The sequence below is a fragment of the Daphnia pulicaria genome, chromosome 10 (genome assembly GCF_021234035.1).
Source record: "Daphnia pulicaria isolate SC F1-1A chromosome 10, SC_F0-13Bv2, whole genome shotgun sequence".
NCBI classification, from domain to species: domain Eukaryota; kingdom Metazoa; phylum Arthropoda; class Branchiopoda; order Diplostraca; family Daphniidae; genus Daphnia; species Daphnia pulicaria.
The window spans coordinates 2,136,467-2,154,989 of NC_060922.1; the positions used below are offsets into that span (position 1 = coordinate 2,136,467).

Sequence of the window (18,523 nt, forward strand, 5' to 3'; positions counted from 1 at the left end):
ATTGGCTAATCAATTCGATTACAGAACCAACAAAAATCCATTTTCGCTAACTAGATTGGCAAGCTCGCAGCGCGCCAACTTTTCTTCCTTTGGGCCAATAGCAAAACTTGGGAAAACAAGCGAATTATTAAGGAGGCGCAACGTATACTCGAGATCAAAAGTTTTGCCACGATGTCGTAAGAAGGGCTCTCCACCTTCTCCTACCGGCCTGGTTGTAAATACTGTATACGCACATGTGCTGTTACAGAGAAAGAAAAACAAATGATAAAAAGGTGGCATATATACCGGTAAGTGATCGATAGCAATCGCAACTTGCTTTCGAAGTTTCCAAGGAAATCCGCTAGGGCACATTTAGTCACGCTAACAATTGGTTCACTGGAATGCGTCCTTAATGCACGAAATGCGCACGGACATCGAACCGACAACTTTCTTCGAGTACTTCCGCTCCGTTTTGATTCTTTTACTTCGCAATGAGAGAGCCAAAGAGTTTTCTCTCTCTCACTCTCTTGACACCCACCAAAGTTATTCGTGATTGATCGCTCGTGCATACGACACCCGACACTTTTGTTGATGACTTGATGCAGCATTGATATCGAAATAGATAGATAGCTGGATAGCTGTCAGCTGCAGAAAACTAGGAACTAGTGAACTACTTGTGGAGGCAAAAACGTGCAGAGGAGAACTACGACGGGTACATAATGCAATCATAATAGCAAACACTCAAAAAAGCGGCGAGTGTTCATTTTCTTTTTTCGCCTAGCGGAGAAGATCAGAAACGTGATTACAGTTGTTGAACGTGATTGCAATCTCACGTGGAACTCTTGCAGGAGAAGTATCGCAGCAGCTCCGTCCTATAGCCTGCGTGATTGAGTATAGCTTCCTTTCATGTTTTTCAACATTTATTTTTTTTTCTTTCGAGAAGTTGGTCGATAAAATAAAACTGGTAGATGTATACCAATAAAAAGGAAAAACTCAAGTTGGAAATCAAATTTTCTCTCTATCTCTTACCGGAGAGCAACAGGGGGAAGGGAAGGGAGGGGGGGGGGGGAACCAAACAAGTTCTATCATACTAATAGAATAGTGGATTTCTAGTAAAATCAACATTGAGGAAAATATTGAGCACGCACACAAGGTTTAGGCCGCTCTTTTAGTGGGATAATCGAATGGGGCCAAACGAGATTTCATTTGCAATCAGATACGACACGAGATTAATTAGTAGCTTGATACAACCCGTGCATCGGTCTGCAGATCAATGTCAGAGATATCGTGATTCCATCAGACCTAGCTGCCCTTTGGAGACGATGCATCAAGATTTAGTCTACACTAGCTGGATATTCGACTGGCAGAATGTGCAATTAGATACCCAACCTTGTTCGTTAGTAACAGAGGATTTCTTTGGTAATATCGACGACAGAAATCCAATCAGCAGTCAGCTGCAATAGCCAACGTTGCACCGCAAATCGGCCGAGCGTCACACGAGTGTGTCACGAGTACCGCACAACCGAACCGGGGTACCCTTGACAACGACATTTTAGACTCAAAACAAACACACAAAAGTGCCAAACGCAAATAAACTAGATTTCGGCTTGATCTGGATCTCGGCAGAGAGACACACTAGTGACGTCCGAAACAAGATTGATCTACCTCGGAGCAGCAGAGTGTTGTACAGTCGAATATTATTTGGACAATAGATCCCATCGCGACATCAATGGATTTACCTTGGCTTAGCGCTAAGTGACTTTGCTCGTCGACAGCAGACGCATCTGTCAATCTTCAAAGGCAATTATCAAAAAACGGGAGGGACAGACTACAGCAAGAAAACATGTCCCGATCACGTGAGTGCCCTCACCTGTACACCGCGGTCGACGATCCCCGCATATTACGTTCCCCCCTGCCTCTGCAATCTCCTATTGACATATTAACGACTCCCAGGCGCGTCGTCTATGACGCTGTAAAGGGCGCAGAGTTATCATTCCATCCGAAAGCAGATGGCAACCCTTTAAAGTCGACATCTTACAGAATAAAAAACCTTTGCCAAAAAATCCAAATCTCTTTTTTGTTTCAACCCAGGTCTCAATTCGCTTATGGCATTTGTTGCACGTGGGACCAACTGACAGGCGATCCTAAACCATTCCCTACTAGCTAGGAGGAGCTGGCTGGGAAGGTAGCGCCCCGCTTCCCTCCTGTTGCTGCATTAGAAAATGTTTATTTGGCGGCAGACGACATGTGTCGCATTGGAAGTTGGGTTGGCGAGTATATGGGAGCTTGTCGTCTAGATAGACTTAGCAGATATACTATAGTCGAGCGCGTTTTTCTTCGACTCTGGAGACTGGAAACAGAGGCCAGCAGACAGAATGGCGGTGGCACGGCCCGGCACAGTGGCAGCGCATCCGTTCCCAATAGGATTTATTTTGGCGACGACTTCTTGGGCCGACTGTTGGCGCTTGCGCAACGAGATCCGCACCACTCGCAAAAGCCCTTGGAGCGCATATACACCAATGTCGCCCGTTCGTCTCCACATCAGTTCAGAGTTGTGTCTCCTACAAGATCCAAGAGTGTCGCCCTGATTTGCATTCGCCTACTTTTCGCCAGACCCGAAACAGATCCAGCCATCTATACAGAGTCGATCCATCCCGTACGGATATTTGGTTTTTTGTTCTCTCTTTTCCGCAAACAACAGCAACAAAACTGTCTACGTCGTCAGGTAAGATTTTCAATCGCAATTCTAATTTTAATTCCGCTAGTAAAACTGAACGAAAAATTTAAGCGTGATACGAGTGGTGACAAACGTGAACTAGCGCGTTTGGGTTGGAATAGAAAGAAAAAAAAATCACGGACGATTGGCTGTCATCGACTGGCGCCGTTTCATTTAACGGCTGTCAAACCGCAAAAAAAAAAAAAAAAAGTTTCTTTCCCTCCTCGGTCTATACCGAGTTCATTCACTGGAGTGTGTTGTGTACATACGGGTAATAGCGCAGCTGTTAGTTTCCCAATGTCTCCCACACACCAAACGACAGGCCAGATGCTTCTCTCCGTGTGTATAAAAAGAGACCAGACAGAGAAAGATAGAGAGAAAATTAAAAAAAAAAAAGAAGGGTGATCGAGGAATCCCAAACGGCTGCTTTATGCACGATAGCGAGGAACTTGGGGCCTAGTTTCCAACTTGAAATTGATAATTTAAAAGAAACAAAACACAAAAAGGTCGGAGAAAATAGTCTCGAAACGCCCACGCCTTCTTTCCTCGCCGATGCGACTTGTTTTTCGAGTTGGAAGCCAAAGAAAAGCGCGACAGCGATGAAAGGCGGTGGCGTCGCTGTCCGGTTTAGTCCGTGGGCAGAAAACGGGTTACCTTCATCCGCCTACTAGAAGCAATTACAGATACCGAAAAACCAATAGACAGAACGTCAATAGAAAAGACAAAAAAAAAAAAGCGGTTGGAAACCCACAACTAATGTAGGTCACTCCCAATGACCGAACTCGATAACCTGAAGGGTAAAAGAAAGAGACGGATAGGGATTTCGCCAAGCGAAAATAATCCAAACGAACGCAAAACGAAACAAACAAAAAAAGAAACAGATAAGATCAAGAAAGGCTCGGGAGTCTATTGAAGTATATCCGCAATAGGACAAGCCACTGCTGCTGCTGCCGTACTTTGTTGACGTCACCAACCGACTAAGTATCCGGGAGCAATCAGCCAAGCTAATTAGCCCCGTTTTCCTATGCTTATCGTTGGTTGCCTTCGTCCTTAAAAATAAAGTGAAAATGGGAACAAACACGCACAGAAAATTTAATTACTTTCAATGAAAATCCTATGCACACGCTATTTTTAACTTGAAATTTCTAATCCATTTTAATTCGCGACAACTGCAGATTCCGCCTATCGAGCCAGACCAGACTGTCATCATGAAAAGCGGGATACAATATCAAATCAAAGTCATCATCATCGGAGCCCGTCAAGTCGGGAAATCAGGTATGTTGCAATCAAATTTCCTTTCATTCCTAAACGCATCCTAAATTTTGCCATTCATCTCTTCGTCAAAACGTTTCCAGCCTTAACGGTTCGCTACTTGACACGGCGTTACATCGGAGAATACAAATCCCACACAGGTAAGAAATAAAAACCAACTATCCAATTCAAATTGTCATGCATTGCACGAACCATTGACGAATTGAATTGACGACGATGTATCGTTACGTAACGCGGAATCTCCTTTCTCGCCCCCGTTTTCTTTGACTTGCGCAGACCTATCATATCGTCAAGTATTCTGCATAGATGGATCCAGCATTGAAGTGGAGATCGTTGATGTCTCCAATCATCCGGTAAGATTACGAAAGTAATATTACACATATTATGTTGTAAACGCTAGCACACACAAGAACCTGATTCAGAAATAAGAGTAGCAATTTATAAACAGCGATGTAACAAGACCTTGAAACCACGACTGCAATGGTAGGAATCTCTAATTCCCTTTCAATCTCAAACTCGGAAGTTATTTCAACGTCAATTCAAGGTCTGCTTTTCAAATCAAAAATAGATACACCATCAAAAGCGGAAATGCCATTGAGCTTTTCGTAAATATTTAGCGATCAAAATATAGATTCGCTGCGCTGTAAACAAGCGATCTAATCATTAAGTATGTTAAGAGGAAGCCAGCAGTCAAACAAAGTGGTGAAGTCTAGTGCGAAAAGAAGCTAGTATCAGTCAACATGGACTGTGTGTGTGTGTGTGTGCGCGGAATTCGCCCGTGTTTTTATTGTGCGCAACTGGCCGTTCTTGACTTTGCGCATTTGTTATTCTAAAATTCTGTTGTCTTTTTCTTTCATTCTCTTTTTCCATCCTGGACTTTTCAACAAACGAAAACATGCACACTGAAGGAGGATACGAGTGTGCCGGTAACGCGGGCCAAAAACAGCGACGCCTGCGTCGTTGTCTATTCGATATCCGACAGGACGAGCTTCAAAGCTGCCCACGAAGCTCTCGCCGCCCTCCAGGCCAGCAGCAGTCAGCGAAAATCTTTCGAAGACGATAACAAAGAAGAGCAAGAAATCAATCCAGCGCCCTTATCCGTACCTGTCGTTCTGCTGGCCAATAAGAAGGATCTAGGACATCTGAGACAGGTTAGTAGGGGAGAGTCCAATTGGCGAAATAACCCCCATAAAAACAAAACAAAAAAGTGTCAGGACGGACACGGGCGCGTACGTTGTTAGTCTCGAGCAGATTGTTGAGACGGCGAAAAAGAGCAACAACAGCAGAAAAAGAAGTCTCCCATAGTGTTGACAGAGTTGTGTCCAAAATAGAAATGTCGGCCCGTGAGTGCAACGAACCAAAAAGGGCGTGTGTGGTAATGACGCGTGTTTGTAATGGTTTCTATGTGTCATCTTTTCTTCCCTGTTAAAGGTGGAGGCGGATGAAGGACGCGAGTTGGCCAAACAGTTCTCCTGCGTCTTCTGCGAAGTCTCAGCCGCAGATCCGGCAGAGAGCGAGCCCGAAGATTTGGCCGGAATCTTCAACCAGTTGATCAAGGAAGCGCGCAGCTTCAAAATCCGTCAACAGGACACCAACAACAACGCCAATAACAACAACAACGGCAGCAGCAGCAACAACAACCGACAGAGGAAGCGGTCCGTTTACATCATCAATCGAATGCTCGGCTCGCTCATGGGCCGCAATTCCATGCCACCGGAATTACCTTCGTCCCGCAAAGGAGGAACCTCCCAAATGGCCTCGTCCATGCCCAACGTGGCGGGATCTTTCCGGTCTGTCTTCAAAAAGAGATCCGTATAAAAATATAACACTTCACTTCCGCCATGCCCACGAGATTGTGTCAAGAGATTCCCCGTATAAACACACACAAAAATACTCTCTTTACCTGATGTCTATATCACGAACGAAAAAAAAATATATATATCTTGATTATTATTTATTTTGAATTTGGATCTAAATGAAATTTGTTATGGCCCCTCGCCATAAAAAGAATGAACCCCCTTCTTGTGAAGGGGATAATTGTTTTATTTCTATAAACAAAATTCTATTAAATTAACTCTCGATGCTGTTTTCTAAATGCTTTGTAAAAAAAAAGGGAAAATGTATAAATGTTTTGATGACCAGCCAATCATCAAAACCCTTTATTTGATCAAACAACGGCTCAGAATTTGTATGTGCACATGTGATAATACCGGTTGTTATGTTTATTGTCACAGTTATTGGCCCATCGATTGCGATTTTGTGTGCGTGAAATTCTCCCCGTTTCTTCACTGTGATGATTAAAAGAGAAAAACAAATTTGAATATGGAATGAAAAACGGAATGGAAAATATGCCGACGACGATGATGTTTCAATCGTGCAATCTGTCTAGAACATTTCGTACCGTCAATGAGGATGTTTCTTGTCGTCGCCTTGGGCGCACTTCCAGAAAGTGAACGTGTCCCACTTTTTAATGGAATATAAAACTAAAAGTATCTTCAATAAACATGAAAACAAAAACGAACAAAAACTAAAAACAAACGGTGAAACCGTCACTTTTTTTCGGGCGAAAGGCGCGAGGCGATTTATGGCGTCCGTTGCGACTTGCGAGTGAGTAATGATTCAGCAGCAATAACAACAGCACCGTGTGTGTTTGCATTCGCCAAAAGGATTTGCGAATACATTTACAGCTCCTTTTTCATTGAACATGTCCACATCAAAACTAAGAGGGGGGGAAATAGCCAGACGCTTGTCCAAAAATACTAAAGCTCGGCGCTATGGAAATCGAGGAAATCGGCGACGGAGAATAGGCCGTTAAAACTAATCGTGCAGAGATGCTCAGCGTGAAATCCCGCCGCCGCTCTCTCTACCTGTCTCTGGTAAGGAGTTGGTAAATATGGTAATCGAGAGACAAGGACACGACCACTTCCTGGATAGTAGTGGCTTATGGTTATTTTGTAAAAAAGCATGAATTTCGATAAGGAAAACCCAGTGCTTGCATTGCATCGTCATTCTTTTGTTGTTGGTACTCTTGACGCCAAGTTTGGAGGTGCGGCTGGCGCGCCGTTATAACGAGATGCAACTTGCCTCCATCGTCTAGTCAGAACAACACAGAAAGAAAAAAAGGGAGAGAGTCGAAGAGAGTTGAAAGTAGTGTGCACCACAGTGCCGGATGGACAACAACAACACGACGGACGGACAAAGAAAAGCGACGGCCAACCGAGACTCAAACGCAAAGACAAAAATGCGACTGGACGAGAAAATCACAAGTGTCGCATTCGGTCGATCTACTAAAATCGATTCGGATAAAAACGCTCCACGGATAAGGATTTGTGTCCTAGGATTCGCGGCGGTCGGGAAAACGGGTAAATTCGGACTCACCCTTAATTAGACATTTCCAGGGGGTTGGTCAGTTTGTGTTGTGTCTTCGTTTAACAAAGAAAACAACGTAGACTTCCCAGCCTTACCGATAACAACGTGCCAACTAATCAAAAATGCCTTTGTGTTGGGCGACGCACGCTGGGTGAAACTGACAGCATCCGTAATTCCCGGAGTTGCATGGCAACACCGGGAAGATTCGAACTTGTCACACCCATGCAAACTCCTCCGCATCGCTATCGCCTAGGACAATGCCTTATTCACTTGGTTGGAAAGGTCAATTTAACACACAAACTGGTGCTAAACTTGGCTTGTAAATAAAATAGCAGCTCTCATTGGCATTGATCATTGGCATTTTCAATTATTCAACATACATTTTTCTTTTCTTTTTCAGCTGTGGTGGTTCGTTACTTGACCAATCGTTTCATAGGAGAGTACTGCTCAGGAAAAGGTATACGATCACATCTTTGTCTCCCTTTTACTCGAAACATTGACCCGTGTAAAGAACAGTAAACGAAAGGAAAGAAAATGGTCGAAATCGAGAAAAGGTTTCGTTCACTTGGCTGACTACGGTAAACTTCAGTTAGTGGGGAAAAAAAGAAATAAAAAAGGGTTAAGTTGAAACTTTCCCGGAACAAAGAAGGCAATCGTTGAGGACGAGAGCTCTATCCACACATTTTTCTCTGCTTCTGCGCTCCTATTCAGCTGGAACTAACAAAGCCGTGGGCAAACTTGGACGCTCACGTTGTGCTCCGCGTGAGCCACATGTTCTCTAGCACGTTAACAATTCATGGGGGCCCGAGCACATGTACTTTTTTTTACGCGTTCAAGGCATCAAACGGAATAGCACGTGCAGGTACATCTGAACACAGCGTATTGATTTCAATGTTTTTTTCTTTTTCTTTTTAGATTTGCTCTACAAAAAAACTATTAAAATCGATGGATTCCCTTCGCAGATCGAAATAGCTGACACATCCAATAAATCGGTAAATCGTGTTGATTTATCATCGATTATCTGTCCTATACGGCTCCATAACAACGACTAACAAACAGGCTCACGGCTTTGTCCATTCTGGTCAGGACGCACGCCAAAGTTGATATGACAAATTGGAGCAGAAACTTGGCTAGTTGATCGATCTATTTCGACAAAACATAGCTAGTCATAGGCCCATATTTGTGATATGGCGCTCAACTAGCTATAGCTGATCAACGTTTGGGGAAAGCGTTAATGTCAAGGACATATTCAATTTTATTGATGTGACAGATCTGAGAATTTACGCAAGCGAAATCGGATCAGTCATGTCTTATTCCAAAATACGTACGTCAAGCGCGAGCAATGGATTGGACCTTGACATCAATATTTTCGAATGACTGATTATTGCAAAGTGATGGGAGGGAGATGACTTGATGAGAAACATATTAAAGCAATAGTACCACAGCTGACAAAAACATTTTACATTTTCTCTTTCAAATGTAAAATATTTGGTCCCTTCTATTGATTTTTCCAGGCGGATTTATCTTTCCCCTCGGTTCACGTTTCGTGGGCGGACGCCTGCATCATAGTTTATTCCATCGAAAGTAGCGCAAGCTTCGAAGCCGCCGCTACAATGCTCGAGAAAATACAGAGTATCAAGATGCCATTTTACCATCCCGTCCTTCTGTTGGCGAACCAAAAAGATCTGGAGCATCTTCGCCAGGTAATACAAGCTTAGCAAAAACTTGTACAAACAGAAAACAAGAGTGTGATTAAAATTTTAAAAAGGTTCGCGTCGAAGACGGCCAAGCGCTAGCATTACAAAATAACTGCCACTTTGCTGAACTTTCGGCAGCTGAAGACCTAGACGGAGTGGAGCTGACGATGACCGCATTGTTTCGCGATGTGCGGACACTCAAGTCACAGCGGACTGCCGTTCGTCAGAAAAAGCCTTCGTTAATGCACGTCACCAAGTTATTTAGTTCTTTGATTGGGCGTTCCTCTAGCTCTTCTTCGTTCAACGAAACCGACACGGAAAAACCGAAACTCAAAAGCAGTTCAACTGCGTCGTCGCTTCACACGGGCGACGAATGCGAAATCAAAGTGAACACGCCAACAGAAAAGGAGGTCAAATCAAATAAAGGAATAAAAAAACGTCCTTCTTTCTCTCTATGATCCCCGCTGTAATCTACCTCCTCAATCAGCGACCAGTCCGAGTAGGCGGCTAAGTCCCCTGCATCAGAATGATTACTAATGCATTCCTTTTGAATCGTGCTCTAACGAGGTGATCTCTTTTATACCGGATGTATATTTTTGTTTACACAGCCTTATTGGAGCAGTGCCAAAAGTGTAGCCCTCCACCTCATTACATTTTCAAGCCAATGACAATATTGAATATAGTTCTAATAAACACAAACAAATCTACACTGCGAGCTACTATTCAAGCAAGTTTTTCTGACCTTATTGGAGGAACTTTGCATGGTGAGTAAAATGATCTTCAAGGTAGGTTGCAATGAAGTAGTAGCTATGGTCGTATCCAGCCTGCTTCCGTAGAATGATTGGCACGCCGGCTTTGGCACAAGATTCGACCAAGTTGTCGGGAAGCAGTTGCCCGTCCTTGAGAAATTGGTCTTCTTCACCCTAATGATTTTTGTGAAGTTATGTTGTGTACTCGAGCAGATTTTGAAAACCATTACCTGATCAACAAAAATCTGAAGTGGAGGACCCTGATAGGTTGCAGCCAAACAACTGGCATCCCACTCTTTCCATATATTTTTATCTGATCCCAAGTAGCCTGAAAATGCTTTCTCACCCCATGGGCAGTTGACTGGGTTGCAAATTGGAGCGAACGCCGATACACTTTTATACAGCCCTGGATTCTTTAGGGCGCAAATGAGGGCTCCATGTCCTCCCATACTATAACAAAATTTGCAATGTCAAAACTTTCTCCATTTCCTAAATAATTTCTTTTGATACCTGTGCCCCATGATTGACATTAGACTTGGGTCAGCAGGAAAGTTTGATGAAATCAGCAGAGGCAACTCTTTTGTAACATATGAAAACATTCGGTAGTTCATTTTCCATTTCTCTTCTGTAGCATCTACGTAGAAGCCAGCTCCAGTACCAAAGTCCCAGCCCTCTTCTTCCCCTTCAATATTGCAACCTCCTGTAAATTCCAATGTGAGGATTAAGTAACATAAATAAGAAAGCAAACTAAGTTACATACTTGGGCTTGTATCTGGACAGACAATAATGCATCCATGACTAGCAGCTAGTTTTTGACCTCCAGCTTTTTGGATAAAATTTTGTTCATTGCAAGTCCTGATATGAATATTTGAAATAAACTTTAATAAATATACAAATTCATAACTAATGTTAAACTTACAGTCCCGAAAGCCAATAGATAACAGGCAACTTCACACCAGCATCTTCGGCTTTTGGAGGCAAGTACACAGAGAAATTCATCTTACACTTAAGTTCCTCACTGCAGATAAATATTTCAATTATAGTGGCAAAAAAACAAAGTTCAAGTAATAAACACAGTCTCAAAACCCAACATGTGGTCACCTTTCATGGGAGTAAACTTTTTGGTGGCCACCAAAACATTTATTGGAAGAGACTTGAGTGATTCCGGCCATGTTTCTTTATGAAGTGTTAATATGTGTATATCAAACTGAACTCTGCTGTACCTGACAACTTATTAATAAGTTATCAATCGCTACAGAGAGAAGAAAATTTTTCGAGATTTGATAACAATTGCGGTTGAATATGGTAAACGAAAAGGTTGCCATTTTCAGTGAAAATTTTTAATTAGCATTTTTTTAAACGATGAGTTCTTTAACATTCTTAGTTAATTGATGAAATTATTATAGCAAGCAAAAAAAATTGATTTCTTTATTTTTCAACAAAACGAATTTTCCATTTCGCCAAATCGCCACTAGTTAGTCAGTCAACGAAGCAACGTTTAAAATTTTACTGTCGTCTGCTTCGGTTGTCATAACACATTACAATTTTGCATATGCTAGAATGCCAATGCAGAATTCTTAGAAATCGAGTAAAAAAACATTAGTTTCAATTTTCAAATCTTATATTAGTGTGTTATTGATTACAACACCTCAAGGTCAAGAACCAGATTAAACATGAACCTCACACAAATAGCATCTTTGAGAATGGCTACACTAAAATCTTTATTACGTAAGCGCTCGAATTTTGTTTTTCATGTTATATAATCCCTAATCAATAGCAATAGCTATAAATTTATTATGTTCACTAATATTATGCTTTAAATTCAGGAAAAACTGTAACCCCCATTCGTGTTTCTTACTTTTCATCATCAGTGAATGAACCAGAGAACTGTGCAACTAAAGCTGCTAAACTAAAGAGAGTCAAAACACCCATTGGTTAGTTTCAACTTGAATTGTTGTTGATTAGCTAATTGATGCAATTGTAATATTTTAAAAGGCAAACTTGATGAGCTGGAAGAAGGTCAACATCCTTACCAAGAAAAAGAACCTTTGAAACCATGGCCAAATAACACACATCCAACAACAGGTGAAGTTGGAGGACCCAAGGGTCCAGAACCAACAAGATATGGAGACTGGGAAAGGAAAGGTAGAGTTAGTGATTTTTAAGATAAAATCTTTGTCAAACACAGTTTAATGCTGAAAACACATAATACAAAAACTTGAGATTATAGACATCAATTGAACAAATTTGAAATGTTTAATGTATCTTTCAACATATGTTCCCGTAAGGCCCAAAGTGTGGAAAGAGTATCTCGACCATTCGCGTCGGGCTTTGCTTGTGTGTTTGAAGCAAGCCAATGAGAAGGTAGTCGATTTACATCAGGGACTGCTGTCTTAGTAGCGCGCAAGCTCTTATCCCAGTTTGAGATGTATCGGTATTGATTGTGCAATCCTTCAATATACCTTTGCAAATATAAAATACATTTGGTTAAACGGTAAGACTATAGGGGAAAAAATCTTAAATTGTATACTTGATATAGGCTTCAGAATGTAACAGTCTCTGTGGCTTTGGTGGAACAGCTACGAAAATTGGTTCACCAGTAGCTTGACGAGATTGCTGCGCAGTATTCTGAACTTGGACTTGATGACCAATTGGCTGATGAACTAAATTGTAAAATAAATCTTGTTAGACACCAGTCATTTGCCTTACGGCTGGGAGTGTAAAGCACGGAACCTGAATTAGTTGGTGGATGTGAAATAACGTTTGCTGGTCCTGGAGTCGTACTGAATGCTATAAAAACAAAAAATTTGTTATTAAATCGAGCTGATATAACAAGTTTAAACTGTACTCACCTGAAACGTTAGTCTGAGTTGAACCTGGAGTGGTGCTAGGGCGAGCTACTTTCTTGGCACTATTGAAACTTCTTAAAAATAAAAATGCATTAAACAATTAAATAAACTAGCTTTTGCATAGAAATTGAGGAAAGTTATATACTTGTTGCGATCATTAGGAGATACAATGCGTCCTTGATTTTTTACAATATGAATCTCCCTGACGTGTCGTAAAAGACGCTCCATTTTAGGGAACGGCGGCACTCCCTTGCGGATGCGACTGCACCCTCGCCACATGCATTGGAATTCCGTGTCTGTAACAACATAATTGTCATTAATAATTCATGAAAAGCGTAACAAATAGTTGCGAACCGTTAGGATTGATTGTTGTCAATACGTGACCATGAGGTTCTGAGAGTAAATGTTCGGTTAATTCGCCAATTTCTTCCCCTTGCCAGTCACACTTTTTCCAGAAACATTCGAAAATAACATCTCCTTGATGTACAGCATCTCCCGAAGTTGTCCCAGACGCAGAAGGTGTGCTATCTGTACCGTTGCGAGCCATTTCGGCTGCAGTTTCTTCGTTAACTCGTTGTGACCGCTCTTCATATTCAGATTTGACGTGCGCGGGCAAGTTTCGCCATTCGTTACCAACCAGTCGACTGACTTCACCGAAAGTTGCGTCTGGGTTTTTAGCTGCAAAGTTTTTGCGCACTTCGCCCGAATAAATGATGTAGCCAGTAACCATACGTTTCTGAAATATTTTGATGGGCTTTTTCACTACGGACGGGGTATTGAGGGACGAAGAGGATGGAGTATGCGGCATTGATGCTGGGCAACTGTCTGACCCAACTGATGGCGGAGCTCCATCCATTGAATCTTCGGTTAATTCATCCCCAGCTAACTTCGTCATTAAAGAAGAGGATTCCTAAAAGATAAATTTTGTAAATTTCATTTCCAAAAGAAACTATGAACGAAGAATGGGTTTTTACTCTCTGAGGCTGAATTGGACGACGGAAGAAGTAAATTTCATCTCGTATAACTGCCGGACTATGAGTGTACTTTTTAAGGCCATCACGAGGAAGTTTCTTAATCTGGCGACGCGATTCCTCATAAAACGATTCACAGAGAAAGATGTCGCTTTCCGTTAGCTCTGTTGGGCGACCTAAATGCAAACAAGTTATTTTTGAATTCTGTTATGAAATACAATCGTTCTTACATGTTGTGTAATCATTAAAGTCAAGGACGCAGCACTTCCCCACGACGCTCATTAGTGGATTCGTATCTTCGATCGAGCTAAGGAAAACTTCTTGACGGTAAAATACGCGACCAGTAATCTGAGTGGAAATCTCAGCCGGAGTGACGTACCAGGGGCCATGAAAAAACGCAACATTCCTGTGAAATTAAAATATGAAAATTATCATCAGATTATTCCAGAAATAAAATTTGATTTTTGACATACTCCGAATCAATCCACATAGAATCAATTTGTGCAATCAGCTGTTTTCCGTTTTCGGCTCGAACGTAAACACAATCACCAGTGCGTAAAGTGTGACCTGGGATGTTTAACTGTTGGTAATAATTCATTCCAGGTTGCGTAGGAGGTGCCGAGGATCCATCAGAAGGCACAGGTGCAGGAACGGCGACATTGACAAGTTCCTTTTCTGCCATTTTCTCTACTTCACCCAACTCTGCTAGTTCTTCTTTGTGCTTTTCGATGCGGTCGCGAAATACAGATACTACCCGCTTCGGTTCTAAGGGCTGGTCACGTGGCACCAAAACGACTCCTGGTGTTTGCAAGCTCGTCCACACCTTTATTTTTTTGAACATACGAGCTTTCGTCGAGTATCGCGACTCACAAACGTAGATGTCTTTATCGGCAAATCCCTCGGGCTTTGATTTGAAATACTCTTTGACGTTGAGAACACAGCAGCGGCCACGGATATGACTCAAGGGATGAGCCGAACGCATGTCACTCTTGAACAGCTCCTAAAATAATTAAGATTGTTTCAGATAAAACAGATCCCAAAATAAAAAAGACTGAACTTCAACCTGCTCAAGAAATTTTCTAGAAGCTAAATGAAATGTTTCATTAGGACGGCAGAACCAGTTGCCCAAAAACATTTGCTGTCCGTCGTTGGCAGTCCAGAGACGCTCGATCAAATACACATGGTTTTCCATGTTTCTTTCAGTAGCTTCGACGTAGACTAAATCTCCGACGCGGTACGTTTCTTGATTGAAGCTCATTTCTAGCCCTTAAATAATGAATCGATTAAGAATGGATGAGCACAATCAACAAGGCACTATGCATACATACCGTCAGAAACTGCAGCAGCAGGAGCAGCAAGATCTTTATTTTCCAAATCTTCTTCTGGCTGTTCCTTGGGTAGTTTTTCTTGTCGAACAGCCTCAACGGTGGCTGAAAGTTGTTTGAGACTATAATTAAGTGCTGGGGAACTGAGCACGTCTCCATGCCGACAAAATTCATCCCTAATGCAAGTTGAGTTTTAGTAACATTCAAATCATTATCAGAAGGTGGATTTATTACCTTTGCTTGATAAAATGAGATTGAAGTTCAATGGAGTCTTCGAAAACTTGTGAATCGGTTCGAGAAAGTCGCCTAGCTCGCTCAAAGCAAAGAAAAATATCTTCTTGGAAGGCGTCTAGTCGGCGGTAGAGTCCTTTGTCAAGACGGCGCTTAATAAGATCTAGCGAAATTGCTCGAATCCTGAACGTAAAGTTAAGTTAAGCATTTCGTTTTACAATTAAAAGTTGAACTTTTACTTTTTCCCGTCGACTTCGTCGTGTTCAGGTAGCTCGGCCAGCGAGTCAGTGTAACATCTTCCTTCTTCATCTTGATGATTATACACAGCGGCAAACAAGGAAGTGAATAGCTCTTGAACAGCGGCACGAACGTCGGGAACTAGCCCTTCGTCTTCACATAATTGAATCTTGGTTTGTAATGCAACTCGCTGTAAAGTGAGCGCATCCTGTGAGATCAAGAGAGGTTTTAAGAGTTTTCGCGTTACTACTGTATTCACAAGGGTACCTTATAAATTTGCGAATCAGGTTCGTTGTATCGACAGGCGTTATCGAACATCAAGACAATGTCAGCCAAAAGCTCTTCGACATTTTCGTAGTGAGAAGCTTTAACTTTTTGTCCAATTTTTTCCAAGTCAATAGGCTTCTTAATTACTTCATAATAGTCAGGGTACTCCTAGACAAAATAGCAAAGTGACGTTAGAAAAAAGGGAAGACAAAATTGCTGACGGGTCGCATTACCGTCTTTGAGGGAAGCTTGACGAAAATGCTAGCTAGTTGTCTTCCTTTCAAATCTCTGTGTTCTTTAATAGCTTCGTAAAGTGCTTTCAATTTTTGTTGAAGATTTGGACCGCGACTGCGTCTGAAATATCACAGACGTTTCAATTATGAATTGATTATTTTAAAAGTCATTAAAAAAAACTCACCTTTTAGGTTTAGCGGAAGCAGCCAGTGCAAGCCCAAGTTCTCGAGCTTTGTCAAGAAGGACACGCTCTAGCATGTTGGCGTCTTCATAGATAACAGAACCTTCTTCATTGTACTGTCGGCAGTTGTTGAACATTAAACGAAGATCATCTAATAATTCTTCTTCGCAAGTGTATCTATATTCGGATTTTATAATTTAAGTTAGATATAATGTTTGCTAATCTATTGAGCATTCCACTAACCTGTCATTCTTTATATTGGAATCGATGGTGACCATGTCAATCGGTTCCGCAATCACACGATAGTAATCGGGGTACAATTTTTTAGAGGGTTTCTCCATAAAAACTAAGATTGGTTGACGCCCATCATCTACCGTAGGATTGTAGTCCATCAAACAACGGTAAAGAATCCGTAGTCGTTTACGTAGCACGTTATCCACATCGCTGCGAACTTTAGGTGTGGCTTTTGGTAGTGTTGCGTTAAGACGGGGGCGACCTTTAGGACGTTTAGGCGTGAATTCAATTTCTCCATCAGAACTCTAATATAGAAATAAGCATGAGATGCATTCATTCAAAAACTCGTTTTGTACATATTACCTCGTCATCGGCTAAAAGTTCCTGGACTTTTGATTGCATCACCCGTTGAAGCTTCACAGCATCTTTGAACAGTTTCGAATCAGGTCGGTTGTACCGTTTAGCGTTTTCGAACATCAGACTTAGGTCACTAGAAAGATCACTGAGATTGCCATAGTCTTCCCGAGCCAATTTCGAACGGATGCGACTCAGAGAAATGGGGTTTTTAATTTCGTGATAGTAGTCCGCGTAACGACGGCGGGAGGGTAACTTTAAAAATGGCTCGCATAATACATTTCCTATCAGTTAAAAGAATTAGGATATGTTCAAACAGACTATATTAACAACAAAATACCTTGGTTATCGACGTAATTATGGACAGCGTCGTACAACTGCCAGAATGGGCTTGAATCTGCGTCATCTGGACGAATATGTGAACCACCCAATTCACTATCTTCGTCGATTTCATCTAAATTGATATTCCACTTCATAAATTGTTAATCTTTTCAAATACGAGAATAAGGACAGTGCTACCTTTAAAAGATAAGTCGGATGATTTAGATACTTCACCCATTTCGTCGTTAGAGTCGTCATATTGAAGGGCAGCAGTAATTGCTGATAATGACTGAGTTGCTCTGGCACGCTTACTTCTATAACAAAAAATATATATTTATTAATGGATAAAATTAAATTGAGTATATTAGCTGCTTACCTAATTCTTTCGCTAATTTTGCCTCCAGTGTGACGAGAATGTTCAATTTCGGCTTTTCGAGAAGATACCGTTTTTCTCAGTAATTTGGCATCTTTATAAATTTGGGAACCAGGTTCGTTATAACTGCATGCATTTTTTGTTAGAAGATTCAAATCTTTTTCCATTTCATTGAGGTTAGAATATTCATTGGCTTGAATTTTTGTGGCTATCTGTTTTAAGTCAATAGGATTTTCTATAACTTGGTAGTAGTCAGGATAAAGTCTTCTTGATGGCAGTAGCTGAAAGACTGAGTGAAGTAATCTTCCATCTGATGAAGTGGCATTCATAACCGCTGCAAAAAGTTCTTCATACATGTTATCTTCATCAATTAAATGCTGGGAAGAAGACGAAGAAAAATTATCCCTCGATTCTTCAGACTCTGCATCTTCTGATTCAATAGGAGAGACATTGACAGGCTTCTTGGGGGGTCGTCCCAACTTGACAACAATTCTTTCTTTTGCTGGCTTTACTTCAGGTACTTCATCAACTCTTTCACTTTCGTTGATTTTATCAGCTGTTTTTTTATACAAATCCCATAAAGTGCAAGCATCTTGGTATTCCGTTGAATGTTCTGGATAAAACTTCTTGGCATTCTTAACCAACCGCTCAATATCCACAGTCATTTGGTCCAGATCTTCATACTCATCTGTCCTGATCTTTTGCTGAATTCTTAACAAATCAATTGGGTTTGACACAACATCGTAATAGGCAGGCTCTTGTCTTCTCTTTGGGGCTCTAATCAAAGCATCACATAACAGAGCTCCGTCTTCTTTTTTGAAGTTTCGAATCACGTCGTAAGCTTGCTGGCAAATTTCGATAGGGTCGAGCCGGCGGCGTTTTCTTGAATTCTCCGCCATTCCTTCCGGAACGAAACTGTCGACTTCACAGAAAACTGCCAAACAAAAATGCACAATCTTTACAAACGGGAGATAAAATAGGGACTGTCACGAGGGAAAGAGGATCGTTAAAAAATGAAAACGAAACGCCTATATGTAAAATACCCTTTTTGTGGACGCTAGTGTTTAGGCGTTATTGTATAGTGTGTGTAAGCGTTGCCAAGTGTAAAAAGTGAATTTTTGGTATCGATTTTTTGAAATCCCGCCAAAAGTATTCTTTACTAAA

General features: G+C 41.5%; 5 protein-coding genes across 9 annotated transcripts; 3 read left to right on the forward strand and 2 right to left on the reverse strand.

The window, feature by feature from the left end:
• Positions 1-1,038: 1,038 nt before the first annotated feature.
• On the forward strand, positions 1,039-9,736 carry LOC124314116 (ras-like protein 1). 3 transcript variants are annotated; one of them, XM_046779165.1, is made up of 10 exons: positions 1,039-2,704; positions 3,871-3,970; positions 4,051-4,107; positions 4,244-4,320; positions 4,876-5,118; positions 5,399-7,329; positions 7,737-7,793; positions 8,252-8,328; positions 8,396-9,039; positions 9,105-9,736. In XM_046779165.1, exons 1-6 carry the CDS (start codon positions 2,225-2,227, stop codon positions 5,783-5,785), a joined length of 1,344 nt encoding a protein of 447 aa, XP_046635121.1. In that variant the 5' UTR covers positions 1,039-2,224; the 3' UTR covers positions 5,786-7,329; positions 7,737-7,793; positions 8,252-8,328; positions 8,396-9,039; positions 9,105-9,736. The 3 variants fall into 3 exon arrangements, with proteins under 3 accessions (XP_046635121.1, XP_046635120.1, XP_046635122.1); XM_046779164.1 differs by having other exon boundaries at positions 8,851-9,039; XM_046779166.1 differs by lacking the exon at positions 7,737-7,793 and having other exon boundaries at positions 8,851-9,039.
• Positions 8,977-9,491, forward strand: LOC124314541 (ras-related and estrogen-regulated growth inhibitor-like protein). Its single transcript, XM_046779737.1, has 2 exons — positions 8,977-9,039; positions 9,105-9,491. Exons 1-2 carry the CDS (start codon positions 8,977-8,979, stop codon positions 9,489-9,491), a joined length of 450 nt encoding a protein of 149 aa, XP_046635693.1.
• Positions 9,605-11,085, reverse strand: LOC124314211 (S-formylglutathione hydrolase-like). The gene is made up of 6 exons (XM_046779351.1): positions 10,884-11,085; positions 10,702-10,800; positions 10,543-10,637; positions 10,293-10,482; positions 10,013-10,232; positions 9,605-9,956 (listed from the first exon to the last, which is right to left on the reverse strand). Exons 1-6 carry the CDS (start codon positions 10,952-10,954, stop codon positions 9,777-9,779), a joined length of 855 nt encoding a protein of 284 aa, XP_046635307.1. The 5' UTR covers positions 10,955-11,085; the 3' UTR covers positions 9,605-9,776.
• Positions 11,086-11,282: 197 nt separating this feature from the next.
• LOC124314296 (succinate dehydrogenase assembly factor 4, mitochondrial-like) lies at positions 11,283-12,011 on the forward strand. Its single transcript, XM_046779466.1, has 3 exons — positions 11,283-11,510; positions 11,609-11,716; positions 11,778-12,011. Exons 1-3 carry the CDS (start codon positions 11,456-11,458, stop codon positions 11,945-11,947), a joined length of 333 nt encoding a protein of 110 aa, XP_046635422.1. The 5' UTR covers positions 11,283-11,455; the 3' UTR covers positions 11,948-12,011.
• On the reverse strand, positions 11,955-18,453 carry LOC124313954 (protein polybromo-1-like). 3 transcript variants are annotated; one of them, XM_046778844.1, is made up of 22 exons: positions 18,403-18,440; positions 17,363-18,293; positions 17,185-17,300; positions 17,006-17,119; positions 16,675-16,949; positions 16,321-16,616; positions 16,081-16,254; positions 15,896-16,016; positions 15,663-15,830; positions 15,398-15,603; positions 15,162-15,341; positions 14,931-15,103; positions 14,666-14,868; positions 14,076-14,602; positions 13,833-14,008; positions 13,606-13,778; positions 12,986-13,541; positions 12,777-12,927; positions 12,635-12,705; positions 12,516-12,572; positions 12,313-12,445; positions 11,955-12,244 (listed from the first exon to the last, which is right to left on the reverse strand). In XM_046778844.1, the coding sequence occupies exons 2-22, from the start codon at positions 18,256-18,258 to the stop codon at positions 12,016-12,018; spliced, it is 4,995 nt and encodes a 1,664-aa protein (XP_046634800.1). In that variant the 5' UTR covers positions 18,259-18,293; positions 18,403-18,440; the 3' UTR covers positions 11,955-12,015. The 3 variants fall into 3 exon arrangements, with proteins under 3 accessions (XP_046634800.1, XP_046634801.1, XP_046634799.1); XM_046778845.1 differs by having other exon boundaries at positions 17,185-17,297; positions 17,363-18,453; XM_046778843.1 differs by having other exon boundaries at positions 17,363-18,453.
• Between the last annotated feature and the right edge of the window lie 70 nt (positions 18,454-18,523).